This window comes from Citrus clementina, unplaced genomic scaffold (assembly GCF_000493195.1).
Source record: "Citrus clementina cultivar Clemenules unplaced genomic scaffold, Citrus_clementina_v1.0 scaffold_4, whole genome shotgun sequence".
NCBI classification, from domain to species: Eukaryota; Viridiplantae; Streptophyta; class Magnoliopsida; order Sapindales; family Rutaceae; genus Citrus; species Citrus x clementina.
In genome coordinates, this window is record NW_006262274.1 from 12,587,238 (window position 1) to 12,610,979 (window position 23,742).

A 23,742-nucleotide genomic window follows, 5' to 3' on the forward strand; every position below is an offset into this window, starting at 1 on the left:
AATAATAAAGATATTATAAGTTTTTCATCATAAAAGTGATTGATCAAATTAACTTAGCTTCCAAACAATAGAAATAAGTGTTTACCAAATACTTTAATATTATAATTTTTAAGTTACAACTATTCAATCTTAATACTAAACGAGGGATTAATCCACATTTTAGGATGGGTCATAAGACGGGCCGGACCAGGAGCTTTTAAGTTGGCGAGCCCGGACCTGAACTACAAAAATCAAATTTATTTTGAGCGTACCTAATGAAACTACTGAACACACCCATCTCTGATTTAAAAAAATTATAAAATGAAAATTAATAGAATTGTAAATCGCAAACAGAGTTACGGATGTAATGAAGACCCTTGACTCCAACTAAATCTTAAAAGTCGAAACGCAACGCAAACTCCTCCTCCATCACCAACGCCGCGCCAGAGAGAAGCTGCTGCTGTGCTCCGACCGGCCGCCGCCACCCTGTCAGCTGCCGCCGCGAAATTGCTAAAGCTAGTCTACTCCATCTATCAATCTTTTTGATGACATTGTAGTAGGCTTCAGGTTTTACCTTTTTGTTGTGATTTTGCTTCCATTTTTCATTATTTTCTGAGTTGAAACTGTGAATTTCTCTCGTGCTTCTAAGAATTGTTTCAGTTTGCGATATTTTTGGGAAAAATAGTTACTGAAGTTGTTTTGACTATAACTGATAATAATTCGTGGTTTTGTTGAATTTCCTGTGGTTACAATCTTACGTATCCCATTGGCTTTATGCAAGTACTTTTAATTTTTGATTTACGAAGAGATTTGATTGCTTTAACAAGAATGAAGAATTTAATCCATTGGTGTGGGTGCCAATTAGTTCAGATGGTAAAATAAGCAAAAGGTCTGGGATTCAAACTACGGACACACGTGTGGAAAGGGAATTAGGTTGCCATTAGGTTGCAACTAAAAATAAAAAATTTAATCATTTTTTTATTTGGCAGTTTTCAGAGGGTATGGCCATTTGCACTTTAATAGATACTCTCAACCCTTATAACTAAAGTTTTACTTTGCGCCCTCACAAAATGCCAAAATAACCCTCAATAAACTCTTTTATTTAGTAGTTTATTTTTTCCTTAGGCTGTAGAATGTATTCATCACAAAGAGAGGTAATACTTATTTTCAAAGTATCTATTACAGAACCAACTGGATCATGTTGATTAGCATCCAAAGCCTTAAGATTGCTATTATTGTGGTTGTATGCAGTATACTAACATTAGCATTTTCCCCCGTTTTCCTAATCTTGGTGCAGCCATTGTTTATCCTTCAAGAACAGCTTGACGCAATTCCCGTTTTGTTTATGTGTTTTTTCTTTTTAAAAGTAACGGAGCTTGGTACTCATAATTTACTTAAATTTAAGTTGTAGATATTTTAGTAACAAAAAAATTTAACAAAGAAATTGATTTTTAAAGTAAATTGTAGAATGCAAATAGCCCCACCCCTTTTCATACATAATCAAACTCCTGGCCTAGGCCAGGGCCAATCCGTGTCCATGTATTGCAATCAAGTATGTTTGCATTTCAGCCTTCACTTTGAGTTTAAGTACTGAACTTTGAATTTGAAGTTTTCTAGGGTTTTGCTTTTCATTCCCCACAAACACAAATTTATTTATTAGTTTCTTTAGGCTGAACAATTTAAAGTTGGAAATGGACGGAGAAGAATTGACAGAGCAGGAGACTGCACTGTATGATCGCCAAATTAGGGTATGGGGAGCTGATGCTCAACGAAGGTACTTTTACTTGTTTTATTTTACTTTACTTAATAAATTTGGTTATCAATTATTTATTTATTAGTAAGTTTGATTATCAATTATTTTTTTTTTCTCAATGTGGTAAAATTTCAGTCTAATTCATTTAATTTTTTCGATTAGAAACTTCAAGTCTCTAATTCAATTAATTTATCTTGAAATAGATTGAGCAAGTCTCATATTTTAGTTTGTGGAATGAAAGGGACTGTTGCAGAGGTAAAATTTGATTTCATCTGTAATTCTCTTTGCTATTATCATGTTGTGATTTGAATAATAACTCCATTATTACTTAACTAGTAATTTTATGCTCTGTTTATGTGTTTATTATTGTGGGTAGTTTTGCAAGAATATTGTACTGGCTGGAGTTGGTAGTTTGACTTTAATGGATGACCGTGTGGTGACTGAAGAAGCATGGTCTGCGAACTTTTTGATCCCACCTGATGAGAATGTGTATGGCGGGAAAACGATTGCTGAGGTTTGTTGTGATTCCTTGAAAGACTTCAACCCGATGGTTCGTGTTTCTGTTGAAAAAGGTTTGGCCATTTCGTTATGTACTTGTTTTTATTCTTTTGTTTATTGAAACATTGTAAAATATATATAAAAATGTGATAGATAAACTTTTAGCTTTTAATTTGCCAAATTTGCAAAGTGAGAAGAATTAGTAAAACCTAAAGTTCTGGTTCTGCAGGTGATTTGTCAAGCCTTGATGGAGAATTCTATGATAAGTTTGACGTAGTTGTTGTCAGTTGCTGCTCCGTAACAACAAAAGTATTTGACATCTCTTTGATAGATGATTGTATCTAGTAAATAGTGCCCTTTACGATAAATCTCATTGACTTTATTGATGCCATTGTTTCATAGTATATGTTAATTATGCTTTCTACTTGTTTTACAGAAATTGATTAATGAGAAATGTCGAAAGTTATCAAAACGTGTAGCTTTTTATACAGTTGATTGTAGAGACTCTTGTGGTGAAATATTTGTGGACTTGCAGAACCATAAGTACTCAAAGGTGAGCAGCTCACTGTCCTAGCCTTTTTCAGTTTTCTATTTTCAGGGTAATTCATTGCTTGTATATACTATGATTGTGACGCGTGGTATCCTTAAGGTTTGTTGATATTCAGAGCAGATACTGTTGACAGAAAGACTTGTGCAACACGACATTATTACTTCTAGAGCTATATGGTCCCACTTTGAATGCTTAATTGTGCTAAGCTTTTCTAATTCTTGCTTAGTCCTTTTCTATGCACTGTAGTCATTCAATATATCAGTTAATTATCTGGTGCAACCTTTCTCCAGGCTAAGAAGCTTTTCTACCGGTAATGTGGTCATGAGTTAAAAGACAAACAAAATGAGTACTGTGAGACAAAACGTTGCCTGATTAGTGACAATTTCACCAATAAACTTTGGAGTTCCAAGTGCAAGTACTTTTTAATGAGTTTATAGTGGGTTAGTTTGAACTTATATTGGGCTGCTTATTTGAACGTCTGAGAGTTCTCATCTGTTGCTTTCTCTGGCTCTAATATGTGGGAATTTCAAGCATGTTAAAATTTCAACTTCTGCTTTTTGTTGATAGAGGTAGTAACTTCCTTTATTTACCTCAACTTGTTTATTGGCAGCAAAAAATTGAAGAAACAATTGAATGCCAACTACGGTATCCAAGCTTTGAGGTATGACTTGGTTTGTCGTGGCTTATTCAAATGATAATATATACATACATACATACATATACATACATATATATATATATATATATTCCTTTATTTTGGTTTTGCTTACTAAGTACCATGCACACCTTCTTTGCCTCATGATTTTGCCGCAACATGATACCTGAGTGCATGGTCCTTCTTGTGTTTCCAATGTTTGTGATAATAATAGACGATAATGCCGCTCAAGCATAACCAACTATATAGTGGAGTGCATTTTACTGTAAAAGTAAGATTGAAACTAAAATCGTATGTAATTGGCATAGATAGGCCAACCAGCATGTGTTTGTTGAAAAATTGATTTAAACAAGGAACAAATGATTGTTACAATAATTGACTTGCAAGTGCAATGTCCTTCCAAAAGAATTGCTTGAATGATTTTTGAATTCTTTAGAACGTAAAAATGAACTGTACATTTGTGGTTGATTGATGACTTATAAGTGCTTCATCCTTTGCAGGAAGCAATTTCTGTGCCTTGGAGAGCTCTTCCTAGGAAAGCATCTAAGCTTTATTTTGCTTTGAGAGGTGTGGTAATTTATGCATTTATTCTTTTTCACGTAAAGTTGGAAAGAGGAATCTATTAATTGTTCTGGAAAAAGGAATCTAATAATTGTTTTCTGTGGTACATATAGATTGCTATTTTATGATAAAATTTGTAAACATTGTTGTCAATTTTCTTTATGATTTTATTTTTTGGCGGTCTTCTATCCTATTTCCCATAGTTCTAGAACAGTTTGAGGAGGCTGAAGGGCGTAGTCCAGGTGAAATTTCGATTGCGGATCTTCCAGCAGTTCTAAAGCTGAAAAAAGAACTTTGTGAAGCAAATGTAAGAAATTTCAAGTTGGTATTTGTGTGCATCATAGGTTGTTTAGTTATAAAGTTGCAGTCATGCTGTACCTTACTATCTCTATTCCAATGCAGGCACTCAATGCATCCCACGTAACCGATTCCCTCCTAGAAAGATTGATCATCGGTACCAGAGAATTTACTCCTGTTTGTGCCGTTGTTGGAGGAATTTTAGGGCAGGTGCATTTCCAACCCTTTTTTTTTCTTTCTTTCTTTTTTTGGCCATCCATTTCTGTTCTCCCGTTAATTGATTTTTAACTGTTTAGGAGGTTATTAAAGCAATATCATGCAAGGGGGAACCCCTGAAGAACTTTTTCTTCTTTGACATTATGGATGGGAAAGGCGTAGTAGAAGATGTATCGAGCCCGAAAAAGGAATCTAAGTAGCTGCTGCTTGGGCGAAAACATTTTGATTAACAAAGTTAATTAATGGGCATCTGGTAAATATGGCAGATTTGAGAATCTGGTGATGTGTTCTAGGATTGGTCGACTAACTTTCTAGGATTGGCCGACTAACTTTATATATAAAATTCTAGGTTGGTAAGACAGAAATGTCTCTGCACTTCTTCAGTGGGTGTACTTTTTTTTGTTGCCATCTCTATTGCTAAAGTGTGTGGACGAATGAAGTTAATTATTTGTTGCTTATTTAACCGTTTAAGTATCCTCCCAACATTTCACCATTATCTTTTTCTATGTAGGACATGTGGCACTTCCTGATTAATGCTACTCTTGCAATCTAAAATCTGTTATTTATTATTAGTTAACAAATGAATTGGCTATGGTTGAATGTTTGTGGTGTAGTTTGTGTGACACCTCATAAATTTTTTATTTGAAGGAGGAGCCATATTGTGAAAGGTTGAAGCAGCCGTGCGTCTACTAAAAGTGCTTTAACGATCATGAGTTGTGGGGCAGAAAAAAAATTAGTATGTCTGCCAAATTGGAAGGAAAATTAAACAATCGAAGTCTAAATCAACTTTATATCCATGGTTAAAATTAGGAAACGAGTCACTTTACCAGTGAGTGCATGTGGAAGATATTGAAAAGATTATCGGCAGCGAGTATCCAAATTTCAAACGAGCGACGAATCGACATCGTGGGCGGTTTTTAGAATCTCATCCAGTAATTAACATTCAAAATCAAAAGTAAAAACCATAACCCCACGGAAATCGAGTCGTGATAGAATTCTAGAAAAGAAGAGTTAAAAGAGACCCAACCAATAGCGCATCACCATGGAAAGATCAAAAATAGAAGTAAAGTTGGAGCAGTTCTACAAGAATTTGGAAGAAGAATTGGATTGCATGGAACAATCACCAGACTCGAGCATGAAGGTTAAAACACTTCCACTGCTAGTCAACTCTCCAAGAACGATCACGTCTTCGCTTCCTGCTTCAGATGAAGTTAAAACATGGAAGGTGAGGACCAATGACTTGGCGGTTATGGAGGTTCTCCAGGAGAGAAGGGCAGCCGTTGAGAGCGGTAAGTTGAAGGGAAGGCGACTTTTCGAGGAGTATGATGAGGGTTTGAATGGATTGACTGATGATCAAGGTTGTGAAGTGAGGTCAGTGACTTCTTATGATTCTGATGATTCGATTTCATCTGCCGGTTGTGATTCTGATGAACGAGATTGTGTGGGGCAAATTAAGCAAGGAGATAAGGTGGTGGTGAAACACAAAAGAGGTGTTAGGAGGATGGTTACTGTGTTGGTTTGGCTTGCTTTTGCTTCGGTTGCATACGCACTTGGCACTATTATGGTCACCTCCATGATGAGGAAAAGATATAGAAATGAATATGAGGTGATTCTAGTCCCTACATGATATCTCTCTCTCTCTCTCTCTCTCTCTCTCTTTTAGTTCTACCATCTTCCATAGTTTTAGAAAATTTTTGGTTTCTTAGGTTAGTTGTGATATCTTGTTCATGCATTAATGTAATTGTGATATTGTTGACATTTACCGTCAGATCAAAGAGGTCTGTTTGTTTTCAATTAATCATCATTCTATTTCTGGAAAATATGCAAAACAATGTATATGGAACAGGACAGGACCGGTGCTTCGTACTTACGGGTTTGACTGGGTAATTTTCAAACTCTTTAGTTGGCCACCCAAATTTGAATGCTTTCGGATTATCCAAGATTTTTTTTTTTAATTTATTCCGATTTTTCTCTCTAAACTACAAAAGGAATCATTCAATATGCATTGTGCGGAAAGGCCGCGCCACAAGGGCCAGGCCTACCAAGAGAGAGCCTAAAGGCTGAAAGAAATTTAATAACCACAAAGCGCCTCGATTCTCTATTACCCAATCATTCAATATAACAAAGATTAACACGTTCTGTAATTTTCTGAAGAAAAGGTAACTAACGATACCAATTAGCTAAGCCAAACCATTGCAGTTACGTGATTATAACATAGTTTGGTATTTGAGGTTACGGTAATTTAAAAATTATAGCATCAAAGTATTTAATAAAAACTAATTGTTGTGATTTTAAAATTAAGTTGATGTATTTTTTGTATGATGAAAAATTCATAATTTTTTACTATTTTTGTCAAAATTATTATTTAAATATCAAATTTTATAATGTATCATTAATTTTTATTTTATAATTATATTTTTTTCATAACAACTTTTTCTTAAAAAGTTAGAATGCCTTAATATCAAGGGGTGTGTAAAGTTAATTTGAAAATCCTGCATGGCTCAGCCATTTATCTGTGCAGTACATAGGTGAAGGGCTTTGCTTTGTAAACTTGCACCATCCGGATTGAGGATTACGTTTATGAGAAATAATATCATTTCCCCTCTCTCTTTATTTTATTTGTATACTTCTTGAGATTATTTTAGATCTAGTTTGGTAATGAGATTGGATAGCTGTAGTTTAAAAGTTATAAAGTTATGGTATTAAAGTATTTAGTAAATATTAGCTATTATAACTTAAAGTTAACTTGATATTTACAACTTACATCATGAAAAACATTTAATATCTTTACTATTTTTGTTAAAATTATTATTTAAAAATTATCTTTACTATATATTATTAATTTTTATTTATAATTTCAAAATTTTTTTTACGCAATAGAAACTACAATACCTCAAAACTAAAGATAACCTTAATTATCTTACAAAAATTCATCCCTGAATTCACCACAGATAATAAGGTTAAATATCTCCTTTGAGTTCATGGAATGATATGAGATAACACATGATGCAAAACTCTTTTCTTCTACTTATCAAGTTCTCATCATATTGGGTTGGCTCATCCCAACTGAGCATCGTCCAAAAATTCCGGCTAAGTTTACAGGCAGCACAAGGTATATCAAACAAAAGTCTTTGAATTATGCTATTATAAAGTTAAATTAGGAAGTTTGGAAAGATTTCTATTATAAATTATAATACAATTAGGGGAAAAAAAAAACCAAACATACAATAAGTTTCTGTGATATCTGTGAACCTCAGCTATTTGGAACTATCAATAAGTACATGTTTGTGATATTTGGAGCAATGTTGACACGAACTTTCGTTTAGTACAATAATATTATATTCAGTATGAATCTTGTCATTTATATGATATCTGTTCCATCAACAAGCTGGCATTAGCAATTTAATTATGATTAGAAATAACATCTCCAATGTTAATCACGTGCAAGTTCAGATTAATCATGTCAACAGTATAAAAGAAATATAGATTAATTAACTCGTACATAGTATAAATATTGATATGAGAATCTAAATTACCAGGCAGATAAAGCCCATATTGTCTTATGTCATTTTTTTCCCCTCATTTTGTCATCTTCAAATCATATCAATCTAAATTTGTAATAGTTGCCGAAATTGCTTGTCTTATCATCTATATTTATTCTCTACATACATATTAACATGTGTACTTGAACAAAAGTATAATAAAAAGGATCAAAAATTTTTTGTCCTTTTTTAAAAAATCCCTAAATTTATAAAGACTATCTTTTTTTCACCCTTATATCCTAATTTGGTTCAAATGTTGTTTCCATATTTGTATATGTTTTTTTCTTTCATAGCCATAAGTTATTCACAGTTCCAACTTTATGTATGCATAGGATAAGACAGATGATAAGACAAGCAATATCACCAACTATTATAAATTTAGATTGATATGATTAGAAGATGACAAGTTGGAAAAAAAAAAAAGTGACATAAGAAAGTATGAGCTTTATGTGCCTAATAATTCAATTCTCATTTCAATATATACAATGTATCAGCTAATTAATCTATATTTCTTTTAGAATAATGCAGACATGAATCTCCCGTTGCTCGTGATTAACATTGAAGATATTATTTCTAATCACAATTAAAATGTTAATGCCAGATAATTATCACAAATATCATACAAATGACACAATTAGTATCGAGTACAATATAAAATTATATTTTTCTTTAAAACATAGGAGGATCGATAAAGTTCAGAGTGATTTTTTAGTCACCTACCTCCACAGGGTTCAAATTTAAATGATCAGTTAAGAATAACCGCTTAAAAACAAATCAGCCAAGCTTCTGAGAGCAGAATGTTATTGGATTAAATGAAAGTTCATGCAATTAATTAAATAGGCATATAACATACAAACACTGTACATATAAACACTCTTTGAAATTGAGGATCAATGGCGACAGCTTTCAAATTACGAAGTGGTACATGCTTTCAGCAGGATCTGTTCAAAGCTGTCGGTGATCTTCCCAATTGGATGTGTATGCAGTCCTTCATAGGTTGTCACCACAATCTCTTCATCTTTTGTATTGCGTTGGACTTGCTTTTTCACATTGCACCCTTTGTGAGTACATTTGTAGTAACTCCTGCAAGAGGTAAGGAAACTATATGTCTATACATGAACCAACTCACTTATTAATTATTGAAATCATTTATCTTTCTAGAAACAAAATAACATAAAATATAAATCTTGCAAATGGAAAATCTACAGTCAATCATCATAGAAACAGGGATGAAAAGTAGCAAAGTCAATTGGAATCTCCTTGGATACATACATACATACATACATATATATATAGGTCATGATACCAACTCAATCATCCTAGATAATTATGAGAGCTAATTGACTTATTATCCGAGTTTCTCCTAAGCAAAATTTATATAAGTAATTTACGGTTAATAGAATCAGAATCATAAATTCTCACTAACAGATATGTGGTGTACGATATCTGATAGTATAGGAAAACTCAGATAAAGAGAGGATCGTAAATAATAATTCATTAAACGAAGTTGCTAACCTGGGGAACTTGCTGTTCTTTACAACCTTTTGTCCATATTTCCTCCATCTATAACCGTCATCAAGTATGTCAACCTGGCTTCTCGTTTGAAAAGCATATCTGTGCTTTTTGGTCCCTTTGTGGTCTCCTTTCTTTCCAGATTGTTTCGCCTTATCACTCCCAGAGGTTCCACTAGCACCACCTGAGTAAAGTTGAAATTCAGATACAGCATGTTCTTGTGCACGGGGATCAATTCCCATGTTCAATGAGGAATGAGAAGCTGAAAATCTTGACTGTAAATGGGAGTTGTCCATATGGGACTGCTCTACCACTACCATCAAGCAGAAGCACAATAATTAAAATGATGTGAAGTAGAAAAAAATGAAGCGCACAGTGATGGTTTATAAAGTTTGGCGAAAGGCTGCAATAATATATACTTTGGAAAAAAAGGTGGGCGGCTTAATGGCCAGCGTCTAATTACACTCACTACAGAGAAAAAGAGAGATTGAAAATTTGAAATATAGTATTTGAGACTTGATACTGACTTTAATTCTTCGGTGGCGCAGCCCTCAACAGGAAATTTGATGTCGTAAACGGCACGTCAAGTAATAATAACAGTGGTAAGAAATAAGAATAGTGGGCAATGAGTATATACATACACCGCCCCTTGGGAACTAAGGGATTTTTTTTTTCTCCTTTTTAGTTGGTTTATGGATAGTTTGATAATTTTATAATTTTTAAAATAATTGAAGTTAATTGTACTGTAAAAATAATCAGATATAAAGAAAATTAGTTAAATATTTAATAAAATTTATTTATAAAAGTTATGTGAGTTTTAAAAGTATTTGTATGTGTTTGGTAAATTTTACTATTGAATTGTTATAAAAATACGAATGACTAAAATGAACATCATGTTGAATAAAATTTATTTACATATTTATTAACATGTATATATAATTTTTTATTGTGTGTATACAATAATTGATAACTAAAATAATTTTTATTTTACATTTTTTAATCTCAATATAGTTGGTAATAAAAATAATAATCTTTTTAAGATTAAAAATTTATTTCTTAATTGAATAAGAATAAGTGTGGATTTTTATAATACATGTAAGGATATATATGAAATTGTATTAAGTATAAAATTGATTTTTTTAAAATCAGATTTTGAAAAGCTCCTTCTCCTCAGCTTTTTAAAATTTGCTAAAGGAGGGATGATTTTATTAAAAGTGATTTTTTAAAAAAATTACCAAAAACCAAAATTAGCTTTTATTTTTTTTAAATATCTTTTTTAAAATTACTTTTAAGCTTCTAAAAAATAATCCCAAATGGGCTCTTAATACTTATTGGTAAAGGATGATCTACATCTTAAATATAATTTAACTATATATACATACCGAGTCTTTTTTTTTTTAATATGCAAACTTAAACTAGACTCTTATGTCTTACTATAATTTAGTATTAAATAAAACCAGCTCATAGGATGATCCACGACTTTAATGTAATTTAACTATATATATACACATCGAGTCCCTTTCTTTTCTCACGTCAGCATGTTTTAAAATGTGAACTTGAACTAGATACTTCTTTCTTATTATAATTTAGTACTAAATAAGAGCGGTTCTTGTTTATCCATATGTCAATTTAAGAGTTCGGTAGCGTTTGTTTTTTTTTCTAAAATATAAAATTCTGCGCAGATCATATTTGACTAAATGATATATTTGTACGTACTTTTCTACAATGGAATGAAATATATTTACGTATTTTTTTCTAAATTTTCGATGTTTAATAGAGAAAAACAGTACATTTTTTTAACCAAAGAAAAACAAATACATTTAAGACACCTGAATTTCTTCACCTACTTTATATCAAGCGGCTTTTTTTTTTTTATTGGTAGTAAATATGCCCTTGTCTAATATATATCTAGAGCATTGCTCAGCATCTATTAAGTTATAATTTGATAGCACAATCAATTCTTCACGTCGTAGTTAAGACTTAAGAATGTAATCCTATGAGTGGGGTCTTAATTAATTTAGCTGCTAAAACTTTTTGAGGTGATACAAATGTTTGAATTATGCTCACATAATGAAAATGAAATTTACTTTTCGGTCAGTCTATGTTTAAAATAATTAATATGGGTTATATGATTGCCATATATCTTATATTATTTATTTTCTTTCATTCTCTTACAAAAGTGACAGACGATATGTGACAATGAATAAATGGTATTATTAGCACTGCCGTATCATTTTGTACAAATTGAGATCGAATAAAATTTACCATTAAATTACAATGAGATGAAATTTCTCGATTTTTTTTTTGTAACAATTTTATTTGCAAATTTCATTATTTCTTTCACGTAAGAATAAACTGGGCCAGAGCAATCTTTGAAGAAGATTTGCTTTATCTATTTTTTTCATTTTATTGGAGATTTGCTTGAATTTGGATGGAGCAAGTGCATGTTATTAAAATAAAATAAAATAAATATAAGAGGAGAGATAAGGGAGAAAGAGGAAACCGAGTCAATGAAAAATTTACAAAAAGTACTTTTTGTCAAAAATTCAAAATTATTAGTTAAGAAAAGGTGCTGAAAGAAAATTTTTGGTTCAAAATTTCTCTTCCTTTTTTTAATGAGTAATGATATAAGTACAAATATTTTTATACAAATAATGTTTTATAAAAAGATATAACAATGTGACATAATATAAAAGTTAAAACAACTTAAACCAAAAGCATCATTAGCAGAATATAATATCATTGTAATTTTCTTTCTGTTTTTTTTTTTAAAGAAGAACATCATCGGAAAAATTGGAAATTTAAAAAATAAGAAAAAATCACTACCATTTTGGATCACATCCTTGAAATTACATCAGAAAATTTTTCTCTTTACTTATATTACAAAATAAAAATTACAAAATTAGAATAAATATTCAAGTATAATGAGGAGCCCATTAAGAAGAATTTGAAAAATAATTTTTCCCCGAGGAATAAGGATCCCAAATTTGTAAGGGAATTTGCCATCCCTAGTTCTGGCAGATAGCAATGGAGCTAAATTTTCAAAATCCAATTTAATTGGTTTATTCGTTGTAATTTTTAAAATTAAATTCAACAATTCTATCTAAATTTATATTTCAATTTTGCGTGTACAGCTCTATTAAATTGGATTGTATAATCCAATCAACGTGAAATTGAATGGCAGTGATTCTATTTCAATCTTCATTCACAGAATTGAAAGAATTAAAATGATTTTTGTCAGAGAAAAAAAAAATTAGAATGGACAAACAATTCAATAAAAAGTCAGTATTCGGTATGTGTGTTTCTTAGAATTGATATAAAGAACACTGAGTTTCATCAAGTGAAATAGTACGTACTCCAATTAAAGAACACTGGCAAAACGAAGGCAACAAAAAAGACAATGAAGCAACAGAGATCAACTGATCAACTAGCTAAAGCATAAATTATTAGTGCACCCAATATTTTTTTTTTAAAAAAAACCCCTAGTACTTAGTTTTCAGAATGGACTCATAATTATTCTTAGCAGCAGTTGCTTGCTAGGCTGGTGAGTTGAACTCATTCCAAAGTTCAATCCATGTTTCCATGGCGTCTCCAAGTGTCTGAAAGTAAGGATGGAGATGCCCTAACTTTTCCTTGACCTGCTTGGAGAGCTCGATGTGGCATTTCTATGCAGTTGTGCATTCCTTTGGGAGAACTAAAGATTGAAAAAATGGAATGATCTCTTCCTGCCAGAACAGTCCATTGTATTCCTTCTTCAAATTCACAAATGGGTTGCTTGCTTTATTGTGCCAAACGTACGGCAGCCCTGTCTTCACCCCAAGATTCAGATGATCACAGACTACCTGCATGAACAGCAATAACATGATTAGCTAGGTACAAATAATCATTAGTAATAAAATATCGATTCTCTTTTGATCTGAACTTTTTAATAAATCTTAACTACATACTAAAACTGATGGACAAAATTCTCAAAAATTGAGAGATTCCTGGCATCAAAACTTTATACCTAGACATACCATCCAGCCCACATATCATCATATCTGCCAATGGGCTGGCCATTACCCATGAGGGCAAAATAAATGGCTGGGCCAATGAGTTCCCTGTTGAAAGCCAGGTTCATCGCACACATCGGGAAGAGACTGCCTTTTGGGATTGTCATAACAGCATCCACATACCTGTGAGAATTACTAATTAAAATCAATACACAATTAGCAAAATATCTCTTGCTTTAATGGCATTGGTAGAAAAAAGTAACCTGGAGTTGCGCTCGCGAGGTGCTTTTATTGTTTCTGTCTAATTTATGTTATATACTTATCACGCTTTCATTTGCAATTGTTATTATATGAATACAATCTACATTGAATTTTTAATGATTTTTTTAGTATTAACTGTAAGATGTAGAAGTTTAATTTACCTTTTTGACCAAGCTCGGTATATTTACTGATAAAAGTATTAATATTGTTATAATTTGCATGTGGTTGGCAGATTGTTTCTTTGACTGATTTAATTTTACAAATTATTGTTCTGCGGCTGTGTTAAAATCTTTTACAAAATTACGAGAATGTGTTTGATTGTTGAACGTACAAATACATGTTTAACGTAAATACTTTTCAGTTTAGCTATACATTGGCGACTTGTGATAATGGGTTCCTTGACATCAAATGTCTTGTTTTGTCCTCTGTTGCTTTATTTATGAGAAATGCATGCATGGTTAGTTAATTTAATAATTTGGTGTATGTTGGGAATGACGCATAGCTGCTTAATTTCATTATTTTTTTTATTTAAATAAAATTTTACATTAACAAGCATCATTGTTGAAATAGATAAATCTTGGATATTGTCTGCAAGAGAGTCCAAGAATATGAAAGTGGACTTTGAGGAGTTTGTGAATTTTGCTACGCTTAATTCAGAAAATCATAGATCAGTTAGATGTCCTTGGACTGAGTGTTGCAAAGTAGAGTTCCATACTCCTGAATGAATAAAGGGTTATTTATTTGAAAATAGTTTTCTGCGAACATACGTAGCTTGGGATAAATATAGAGAGGTTGATTCAAATACTGTCTTATTCTTAAAATGACGAATTTAGGTTGCAAGATCACAGTAATTTCGAGGACATGATCCACGATGTGTATGAAAAATGTGATCAAAATCCTAAGTGTTTTAGGGATATACTTGAGGATACTGAGAAGTCTTGGTAATTTAAGCTCAAAGTATTCTAAGTTGTCAGGGTTAATGAAATTGTATAATGTAAAGAGAAGTATGGGTGGTTTGACCAAGGGCTTACTACTTTGTTAAAAGTTCTTTTTGACATGTTCCCAAAAAATAATAACATTCCGAAGTTAATGTATGAGGTCAAAAAAAAACAATGAGAGTGTTAGGATTAAATTATGAGAAAATACATGCATACAAGAATGATTGCATTCTCTTCTAAAAAGAGTATGGAAATCAGAATAAATGCCTTACTTGTGGGGAGTCTAAGTGAAAAAAAAAACATAAAAAGAGTTAAAACAAGTAGTAACCAAGTGCCTACAAAGGTATTGTGATATTTTCCTTTAATTCCTAGGTTCAAACGTTTGTTTTAATCACCCCAAACTGCTGAGAACTTGCCTTGGCATGCTAATCACCAAACTAGAGATGGCAAACTTCGCCATCTAGCAGATTCACTAGCACGACATTTAGTTGACTCTAAGTGGCCTAACTTTGGCCAAGAACCCAGAACTAGCTCTTTAAATTGATAGAGTTAATCTACACATCACTTTTAGTTCTGCCTACAGTTGATGGCTAGTTATGTTGGTCATTTTGTAATCTTCCTCCATAGATGTGCATGAAGGGAAAATATATTTTGTTGTCTTGATTGATATCTGGGCCTAAACAACCTGAGAATGATCTAAATGTTTACCTAGCACTCTTAATTGACGATTTGAAAACCCTTTGGAATGTCGGTAAAGAAACTTGTGATGCTTTTAAAAAGCATACCTTAATTTGTGGGTTGTCTTAATGTGGACTATTAGTGAATTTCCTGTATATGCGAATCTTTTCGGGTGTACTATTAAAAACTACTATGGTTGTCTAGTTTTATGGCCTAAACAAAAAGTCACAATGGCTTACACACACTAAAAAGCGTGTATTTTAGGGTATCGTTGATTTTTTGCCACATGACCACTCATTTAGATCACTTAAAAAGGTTTTCAATAATAAGACAGAATGTGATGAACCTCTAAAAACTTTATTTGGTCAAAGATATTTTGAAATTAGTCGATGGTGTTAATTATAAGAGGGGAAATTATCATTTATATACCCTTAGTTTACTCCATTATAAAAAATACTACAACACTTTAAGGGTGTATCAATCGTCCACCCTAAGTTGACAAAATGTATCAGCTGACCACCAAACCGTTAGTTGCCGTTTAAGTATGATGACGTCAGAAGGGTAATTTGGTCTTTTCATATGATACAAGTGATAATTTAAGGGTATACAAGTGATAAAAAGAGAATTTAAGGGTATACAAGTGATAAATTTTAAGGGTAAAATCGTCAATTCACTGTAACTCCGTTAACTTTCAAACGACAACTAACAGTTTGGTAGCCGGCTGATACATTTTGTCAACTAAGGGTGGACGATTGATACACCCTCAAAGTATTGTAGTATTTTTGATAATAGAGAAAATATGTGGTATATGAATGATAATTTCCCTTATAAGAGTGGTAAGTAAAGAGACATCAAGCGAAAGTGTGATGATTGTGATCATGATATTGACAAATTATTAAAAAATAATCAATTCTTTTATTTGGAGTCTTGGCAACATTTATTAGTTCGCCATGTGTTAGATGTAATGCACACTGAAAAAAGTTGTATATGAGAACATCTATGACATATTACTTCATCAATCTAGAAAGACCAAAGATGGGGTCAATGCTAGAAAATATCTCATTGAATTACAGATTAGAGGCAAATTAATTGCTAGTGAAAATCATAAAATTCCATACCTGCAGGACCTTACACCTTGAGTGAAAAAGAGAAAAAGATGTTCTTCAAACTTTGTTCGAAACCAAAGTTTCAGAAAGTAATTCTTTCTACTTCAATAGTCTTGCAAACTTGGATGACTGTCGGCTTAAAAGTCTTAAGTCTTATAATTGCCACACTTTGATGCAATAGTTACTACCCTTAGCGATCCGTGGTTGTTTGCCAAAAATGTTTGAAAAGCTATAATTAGGATGTGCTTTTACTTCAATGCATTGCGTAATAAGATGCTAAAAACATTATCTCTTGACAAACTAGAAAAACAACATTATGTCACTATGTGATTGTTTGAGCAATTCTTCCAACCTTTTGTTTTTACATAATGGTCCACTTGACGTTGCATCTTGTTGACCAAGTCCAATTATGTGGACCTATTCACCTTTGTTGGATGTATTCATTCGAGAGAAACATGAAATTGTTAAAGGGTTATGTTTGTAAATATTGTCGCCCTGAGAGATGCATTGCTAAATGTTATGTGGCAGAGGAAACAGTTGAATTTTGTGCTGAATATATGTCCAATCATGATTTCATTGGACTGCCACCTAGTTGCATGGTAGATTATGCAATTGAAAAGACTTTAGAAGGTGGAGAGGCTACTATGGTTGATGCTTTATTGTTGCAGCAAGCACATCTTTTTATTTTGCAAAACACCATTGAATTTAAAACTTATATAAAGTAAATTTATTGTAAACATTGATTATTATTGTTGAAAACCAATCTAACTTATAGTAAATTTAAAACAACTGACTTTTTCATAATAATATTGTAGGGAGCATAGATTGTACTTGCAAACAAAATACCCAAGTAATCAAAACGTTGTCAATTGTTAGTAATTAAAGACACTTGTATCTTTATTGATTTGTTGCAAAATAAAGTTTGATTATATAACTAGTTTAGACTAACATTGCTTCGTTTGTCTATAAAATTTATAAATGTTTATTTAATTGTAGGTAGCAAATGATATTAAAATTGGTATAGATGTACCAGAAACAATAAAGTAGTTGGCCAATAAACCTAGCTTTACTGTCATACCATATTTAGGGTATTTTATCAATGGTTTCAAATCTGCAACTAAGAATCACAATATTAACCATGTTACACAAAATAGTGGAGTTAACGTTTTAGCAACATTACAAATTTCAAGCTTGAAGGTTAAAAATCCACATTGGTGTGATATTAGGTGGGTTAAAATTGAGATTTGGGTAGATAGTCGGTAGGTTAAAATTGATGATTTAGAGTTCACTGTAATTGATCTTAATCGGGTTGGTTATAAGTCTGATTGTTTCATTTTAACTTCACATGCAAAGCAAGTATTTTATGTGAAAGATCAAGTAGATCCAAAAAAATCAATTGTTTGTTTAGTGGGTCAAAGAGTTAATAAAGCAATAGGTTATGATGGGAGTATTTACATGGTGATACGTGAACCTTTATCTAAAGTATATCCATCTCTGAACATGGATACGGATAAAGATGACTTTGGATTTTATGATAGACCTAATTGTGATGGTATCCCTATAGATAATTATTCAATGGAGGAATAAACAAAATTTTATTTTGCAAGTTTCTTGGCTTTGTTTTGCTTTTTAGATATATGTTTGTTTCGACTTGTTTTTTTTTTTTCTGTATTCTGTTTTGATTAATAATTTGTGCATTGCTTTGAAAATTCAGTGACATGTCTAACAAAGAAAAAAATGAAGAGATGAGTGTGCCTAAATGTGATGAGGGACTAACAAGGAGAAAAAAAAAAACAAAGAAGAAGCATTTGATGAAATTAACACATAATAACAAAATCATTGTTGAGTATAATGACTATGGAATTCCTAATGAAGAAGGAGCAAATGAATTGTGATCTTATATTAGTGTTGTGGTCAGAGATAATGTTTCAATCTTGTATGATAATTAGCGATTTGTTCCCCTGGAGATTAAAGAAAAACTTTGGGACCACATATTGGTAATATATAATTTATTATTTATTTCAGTAATTTTATAATTTGGTTTTTGAAAATAAATTTATTTTGTTTCTTATTCATATGGTGGAATAGACCATGTTTGTATTGGACGTGAGGAGCAAAAAATATGTGTTGCAGTCAATGAGAATTTTTTTAAAGAACTTTATATTAGCCTTAAATAGTGAATCTATCCAACCAACAAAGATCATCATAATAAGTTGCCACTTAGAGAGTATCATAAAATTACAATGTCAGAGTGGAAAGAGTTTGTTGATAGGATGCTTGGGGTTGAATTTCAAGTATGTTATATTGCAATAGTGATTAGTTATTTTGTTACACTTATTTTTGTGAATGGACATGATTAATTAATTTCAAATGTTTTCTCTAAGGAAAAAAGCCAAAAAGGGAGGCAATTACATGCAAAGATTAAATACAACCATTGCTTAGGTAGTTCAGGATATGGTGGCGAACTATATCAATAGGTATTTTATCACAATCTCTTCTAATTTGAATATATGCACTTCAAATGTGTAAAAGCTTTATTTTTTGGTTTTGCATATTTAAGGAAACTTTAGTTATATTTTGTTATTATAAACATAAAATAGAAGGATGAGCTTGGAGTTTCTATCAAAGAGGTTGATCGTCGTCAATTGTGGTTGATGGCTCGAAAGAACAATAGTGGTGGTTATGAAACTGATGTACAACAAGTGGCAAAGAAGATTGCAAGTATTACTTTTTTATTACTTACTTGGTTTGCAATGGTTTGGTTTTATTTTTTTATTTTTAATTCAAGGCCTTGTATGTTATTGAGGTTATATTTTGTGTTCATGTTATTATAGGAGAATTCAAAGAGTCTGGTAGAGCAAGGCTCCTCTGACTGTCATAGGGTTAGTGACATTTTAACTACAATTCTTGAAAAACAGTTAAATGACAGTAGAGTCCAAGGTATAGGGTAGTTAATAACCCCAATTATGTATTTTCATGTACCAACTGCATCAAACTTGGATATGGAAAGAATGGTCATAGAAAAAAAAGTTTTTGAGGAAAGGTATCGACTGACGATGACTTGGCTATATATGATGGCTACAAAACTGAATGTTTATAGTCGAATAAAGGTTGGTAGTTGCAGCGTAGTCAATACTAAATCGCCTATTAGCCGTCATACTAACTTGAAAGCTCAATTAAAGCTAAAGACAAAGGTTATTATCTTTGTAATTTTTTTATTTAATATTTAATTTATTTAACTAATTGATGTGTCATGTTTACTTGTTGAATAGGTTATGGATTTTGTAAATGAATCAACTCTAAAATTGACATCATTGAGCAAGGTGATCATGGAGAATGATGGTGGCAATACGCCAACTCCTCCAATTCTAATTGAAACTGAGGTAGAACAAGTGAAAAAGACTCCAAAGAAGACTCCAATAAAAACTCCTAGGAGGTCTCATAAATTGAAAGAGACTACAACCCGACAAAGCAAAGCAACAGACCCTTGTATTATTCATGTTAGAGTTGAGCCTCCTCCTCCAATGAAGGCAAAAGTGATGAAACCAAATGCCAATAGGAAGCTAGTATTGAGGAAGAACACTAGGTTAGTTTCACATCAAAGAAAGAACACTAGTCAAAGCATTAATATGTTTTCCCTAATAGTGGACAATTTTCTTGACAAATGGTTATTGATCGAACATGATGAATCAGTTTTCGGTTATGCATCGAAAACACTATTGAACAAGACTGTCTGTCAAGTGATCATTAAATTTAGTTGTCTAATTGAGCTATGGGCAAAATAAGTCATTATTTTAAATAATTACTGTTTTATTTAACTTTTTTAAGTAAGTCACTATATTTGGAACTTTAATAATAATTTTATTAATCTTGGATGTATCGTCACATAGGCACTTACATGAGATCATAGAAAATAATAGAGTCGTTTCTTGTGGGATTTAGTCAAGTTATGATCAGTTCACTCAATCCAATGGAGGAGGCTATTACTACAAAGTCTCGCTATGTATTTGAACTATTAAAAGCAGTTCTAATTGGATAGTTGATATTAATCCCATATAACCTAGGGCACATAAGGACTTTTATCTTTATATGTTTTGTATATTAACATCAACAATTTAGAAATTATAGAATATGTAGTTCTTTCATATATTGATATCACTATTTAATATTTTTGTTATTGCTATTGTAGCAATCATTGGGTGTCAGTTGCAATCGATATGTTGGCCTCCATTGTATATTATTTACATTGAGTATTTGCACATAAAGTAAACTATTATTTGGAGCGAATAATAAAGTAGTTAAGTTTTTCCATACTTATATTTCAGTGTTTTATATAATTAGGTAATGAATTTTAGTACATTGAGTTTTATATTCACCGTATGCTTTCATATTTAGAGGAGTTCGGATGTATCATGCAATAAAACAAAAAACTAAGCTGAATTTGAAGTGGATGCTGGTCCAAGTAAGGATACAAGGATATGTTCATTTTGTCTAAATTTGTAGCTTTTGGTATAATAGTTGATACTAAAACTAATTTCATAAATTTATAATGCCCTCAGCAATTAAGCGATTTTGAATGTGGGTACTTTGTTATGAAGTACATGTAAGAGATTGTGCAAAATATAAGTTTTAAACCTATGTTTTGATAGATATTTTAATTATGAACATTTTGTTTATAGCATAATTTTCTTTCTCATTTTCTATAATTGAAGTTCGAGGGGATAATTGGGTGCGTATGTGGCTAACTTCATCACTAGTTTAAGAAAATAAATAACTATCACTTATTTGTTCCTATTTTATAATTAAAGGTTCATGATCAGTGGGCTACGTATGATGTGTGATGTGTTTGTTATTCCTTTATTACTTTCAGGAATGTGTCTTTATTAGTTTGATTTTGTTGGAATTGATCATAAGTCTGATTGCTTCTTATTGCTACTACTACTCAGACAATTGAAGATAGTAATGCCACTACTTTTTATTCTAGTCCATTTACCTTATTAACTACTACTAAAATTGTAGTTGTGATAAACAAGTTGTAATTTTCTTATTTTGGAAATTAGTTGTGATTTTTGCTAATAATGTGCTATTGAAACTATAGTTGATGAATTTGGTTCTTGAACTAATTTGGTTATTGAATGTTGAGTGTTAAATGTTGAATGGAGCCTGATGGCATTTGTTAAATGGAGATTATTAGGTTTTGTTTCTAACATTTGTTCCATAATTATTGTTGAAAATTGTTGTTTATTGGGTTTTAATTTTAGGCTATTGACAATTATAATAATAAAAATTTTATTATTTTTAAAATTTTCAAAAATCTATTGACACTAATTTAGCATCTGTAAAAATTAATATTTTTGAATCACAACATAAATGATACTAGCACATCAAAACTTTCTTCATACCATAAAATCACTATCTCTATGGCTGTATACAATCATAATTATTTTGATATTATGAAATCACAATAAATGTCAGTAAATTTTTTGCACTGTGATCAATGACACTAAACTCAGTGTCAATAAAAATCGTTACTGATACTAAAATAATATCAAAGTAGGTCATTTTTTACTAGTGTAAATATATGATTAACATAGTCATTTCACGGTAGATAGTCACCATTGATTAGTGATTATAGAAAATGAATAATGTTATGAGAAAATAACCAAAAAAATTCAAGTCTAGAGATTTACCTGACAATTAAAGGACTGATTCAAGCATTCAAAGAAGAAGGGAGAGTACACTAAAGAGAAAGAAAGAGGCTGAGCAAAAGAGTGAACAACTTTTTAAAAAAAATTAGGGCTGACTGCCCTTCTTTAAATTTATACTTAATTATTGTCTTATTATCATTTAAATTCACATAACTAGCATTTAAGTTTAATATGCTATGAATAAAACTTATTATCATTTATAACTACACAATTGTTAAGAAAATTTTAAAATAAAATAAAATTAAAAAGTAAATGGATATGGATCTGGATATGAATCTAAATATTAAGATAGATCCAAACCTGCTCCATACCGTCTTACATCTACGCATCAATATCTAAATCCAATGTAAACCTATCCAAATTTAATACAATTGGGATTGGATCATGTGGATCTCAGGTCAAATCTAATCTATTGCCATCCCTAGTCAACCCAAAAGCAAATGACAAGCACTATAGGTGCAACATCGCACCAAACTTCATCTTTATATGTGTTTCTAATAAAAAATGAAATAAGGTGGCATTTTTTTTTACCTCTATCTCATTTTTTGTTCTAAGTCAAGAAAGTTTATAAGGATGAAGATGCTACTCTGCTTTGAGTTTCAACTTTTCTACCATTTCAGTTGCTACAACATTCTCAAAACTGCCACTATTAATAATGACATTACATACCATTCCATGAGAAGTGCATCTCGTATGCAAGATATATATTTTTAGCTAATTGTCTTCCTCTTCACAAACAAAACTCAAACTTACTTGAATAATAAGAGATTTTCCATGATCAACATAGGTAACTTCCCCATCTTTAACTTGTTTTTCAACACTAGAATTCTCATGAGTGTCTTCTACATTCTCGCCATCGCTTTCTTTTTCAACAAGTGCAACCACCCTGTAGTTAATTCAGAAGCACTGTGCCCATAACCATTTAAAACATTGATGAGAACTAGCATTCGAACCACTTGCACGCTGGTTAGAACCTTCCCTAATATCATTCTTTGTGATTTTCTTTGTAGTAGAATTTGAACTAATGACTAGTGTTAAAAATTGTATGTTTATTAAGGAAAAATGTTATTTTGTGCTTATAATATAATTTACATTTGTAATTATGTAACATATTATGAATTTTTTATTTTTTTCTAAATATTTGATTTTGTGTATTTTTGTGTGTTTATTAGGTAAAGATAACAATTTCACATAATTTGAAGCTCCAAACAAATGTACGGATGTTAAATTTCGATTCTAAAAGTCTGAGAAATTAGATCATTGTCGAGGAGGATCCACCATTTTTGTTGTAAATTTATAAGTTTTTACCGCGGTAAATGTGGTGATTGTAAAATTATAAATTTTTACTATGTTAGGTATTGTAATTGTTCGTGAAATGTGTTGGATGTGCTTGAGTGGATTAAGTGTCTGTTTGATACGACTTATTTAAGAGTCATAAGTGCTTATTTAATCACATAAGCACTTTTTAAAATTTTTATGGGGGTTGGTTATTTTTT

General features: G+C 31.4%; 2 protein-coding genes and 1 pseudogene across 4 annotated transcripts; 1 reads left to right on the plus strand and 2 right to left on the minus strand.

The window, feature by feature from the left end:
• The first annotated feature begins 340 nt into the window (after positions 1-340).
• Positions 341-4,967, plus strand: LOC18043386 (SUMO-activating enzyme subunit 1B-1). Of its 3 annotated transcripts, none has more exons than XM_006436804.2 (11): positions 341-546; positions 1,649-1,753; positions 1,936-1,987; positions 2,109-2,304; positions 2,460-2,539; positions 2,667-2,783; positions 3,391-3,441; positions 3,936-4,002; positions 4,200-4,303; positions 4,399-4,503; positions 4,590-4,967. In XM_006436804.2, exons 2-11 carry the CDS (start codon positions 1,671-1,673, stop codon positions 4,707-4,709), a joined length of 975 nt encoding a protein of 324 aa, XP_006436867.1. In that variant the 5' UTR covers positions 341-546; positions 1,649-1,670; the 3' UTR covers positions 4,710-4,967. The 3 variants fall into 3 exon arrangements, with proteins under 3 accessions (XP_006436867.1, XP_006436868.1, XP_024041149.1); XM_006436805.2 differs by having other exon boundaries at positions 341-535; XM_024185381.1 differs by lacking the exon at positions 2,460-2,539 and having other exon boundaries at positions 2,722-2,783.
• Positions 4,968-8,815: 3,848 nt separating this feature from the next.
• Positions 8,816-10,004, minus strand: LOC18044306 (probable WRKY transcription factor 75). Its single transcript, XM_006436808.2, has 2 exons — positions 9,567-10,004; positions 8,816-9,134 (listed from the first exon to the last, which is right to left on the minus strand). The coding sequence occupies exons 1-2, from the start codon at positions 9,881-9,883 to the stop codon at positions 8,963-8,965; spliced, it is 489 nt and encodes a 162-aa protein (XP_006436871.1). The 5' UTR covers positions 9,884-10,004; the 3' UTR covers positions 8,816-8,962.
• A 3,095-nt stretch (positions 10,005-13,099) lies between these two features.
• Positions 13,100-23,742, minus strand: part of LOC112099098 — a 14,091-nt pseudogene continuing 3,448 nt past the window's right edge.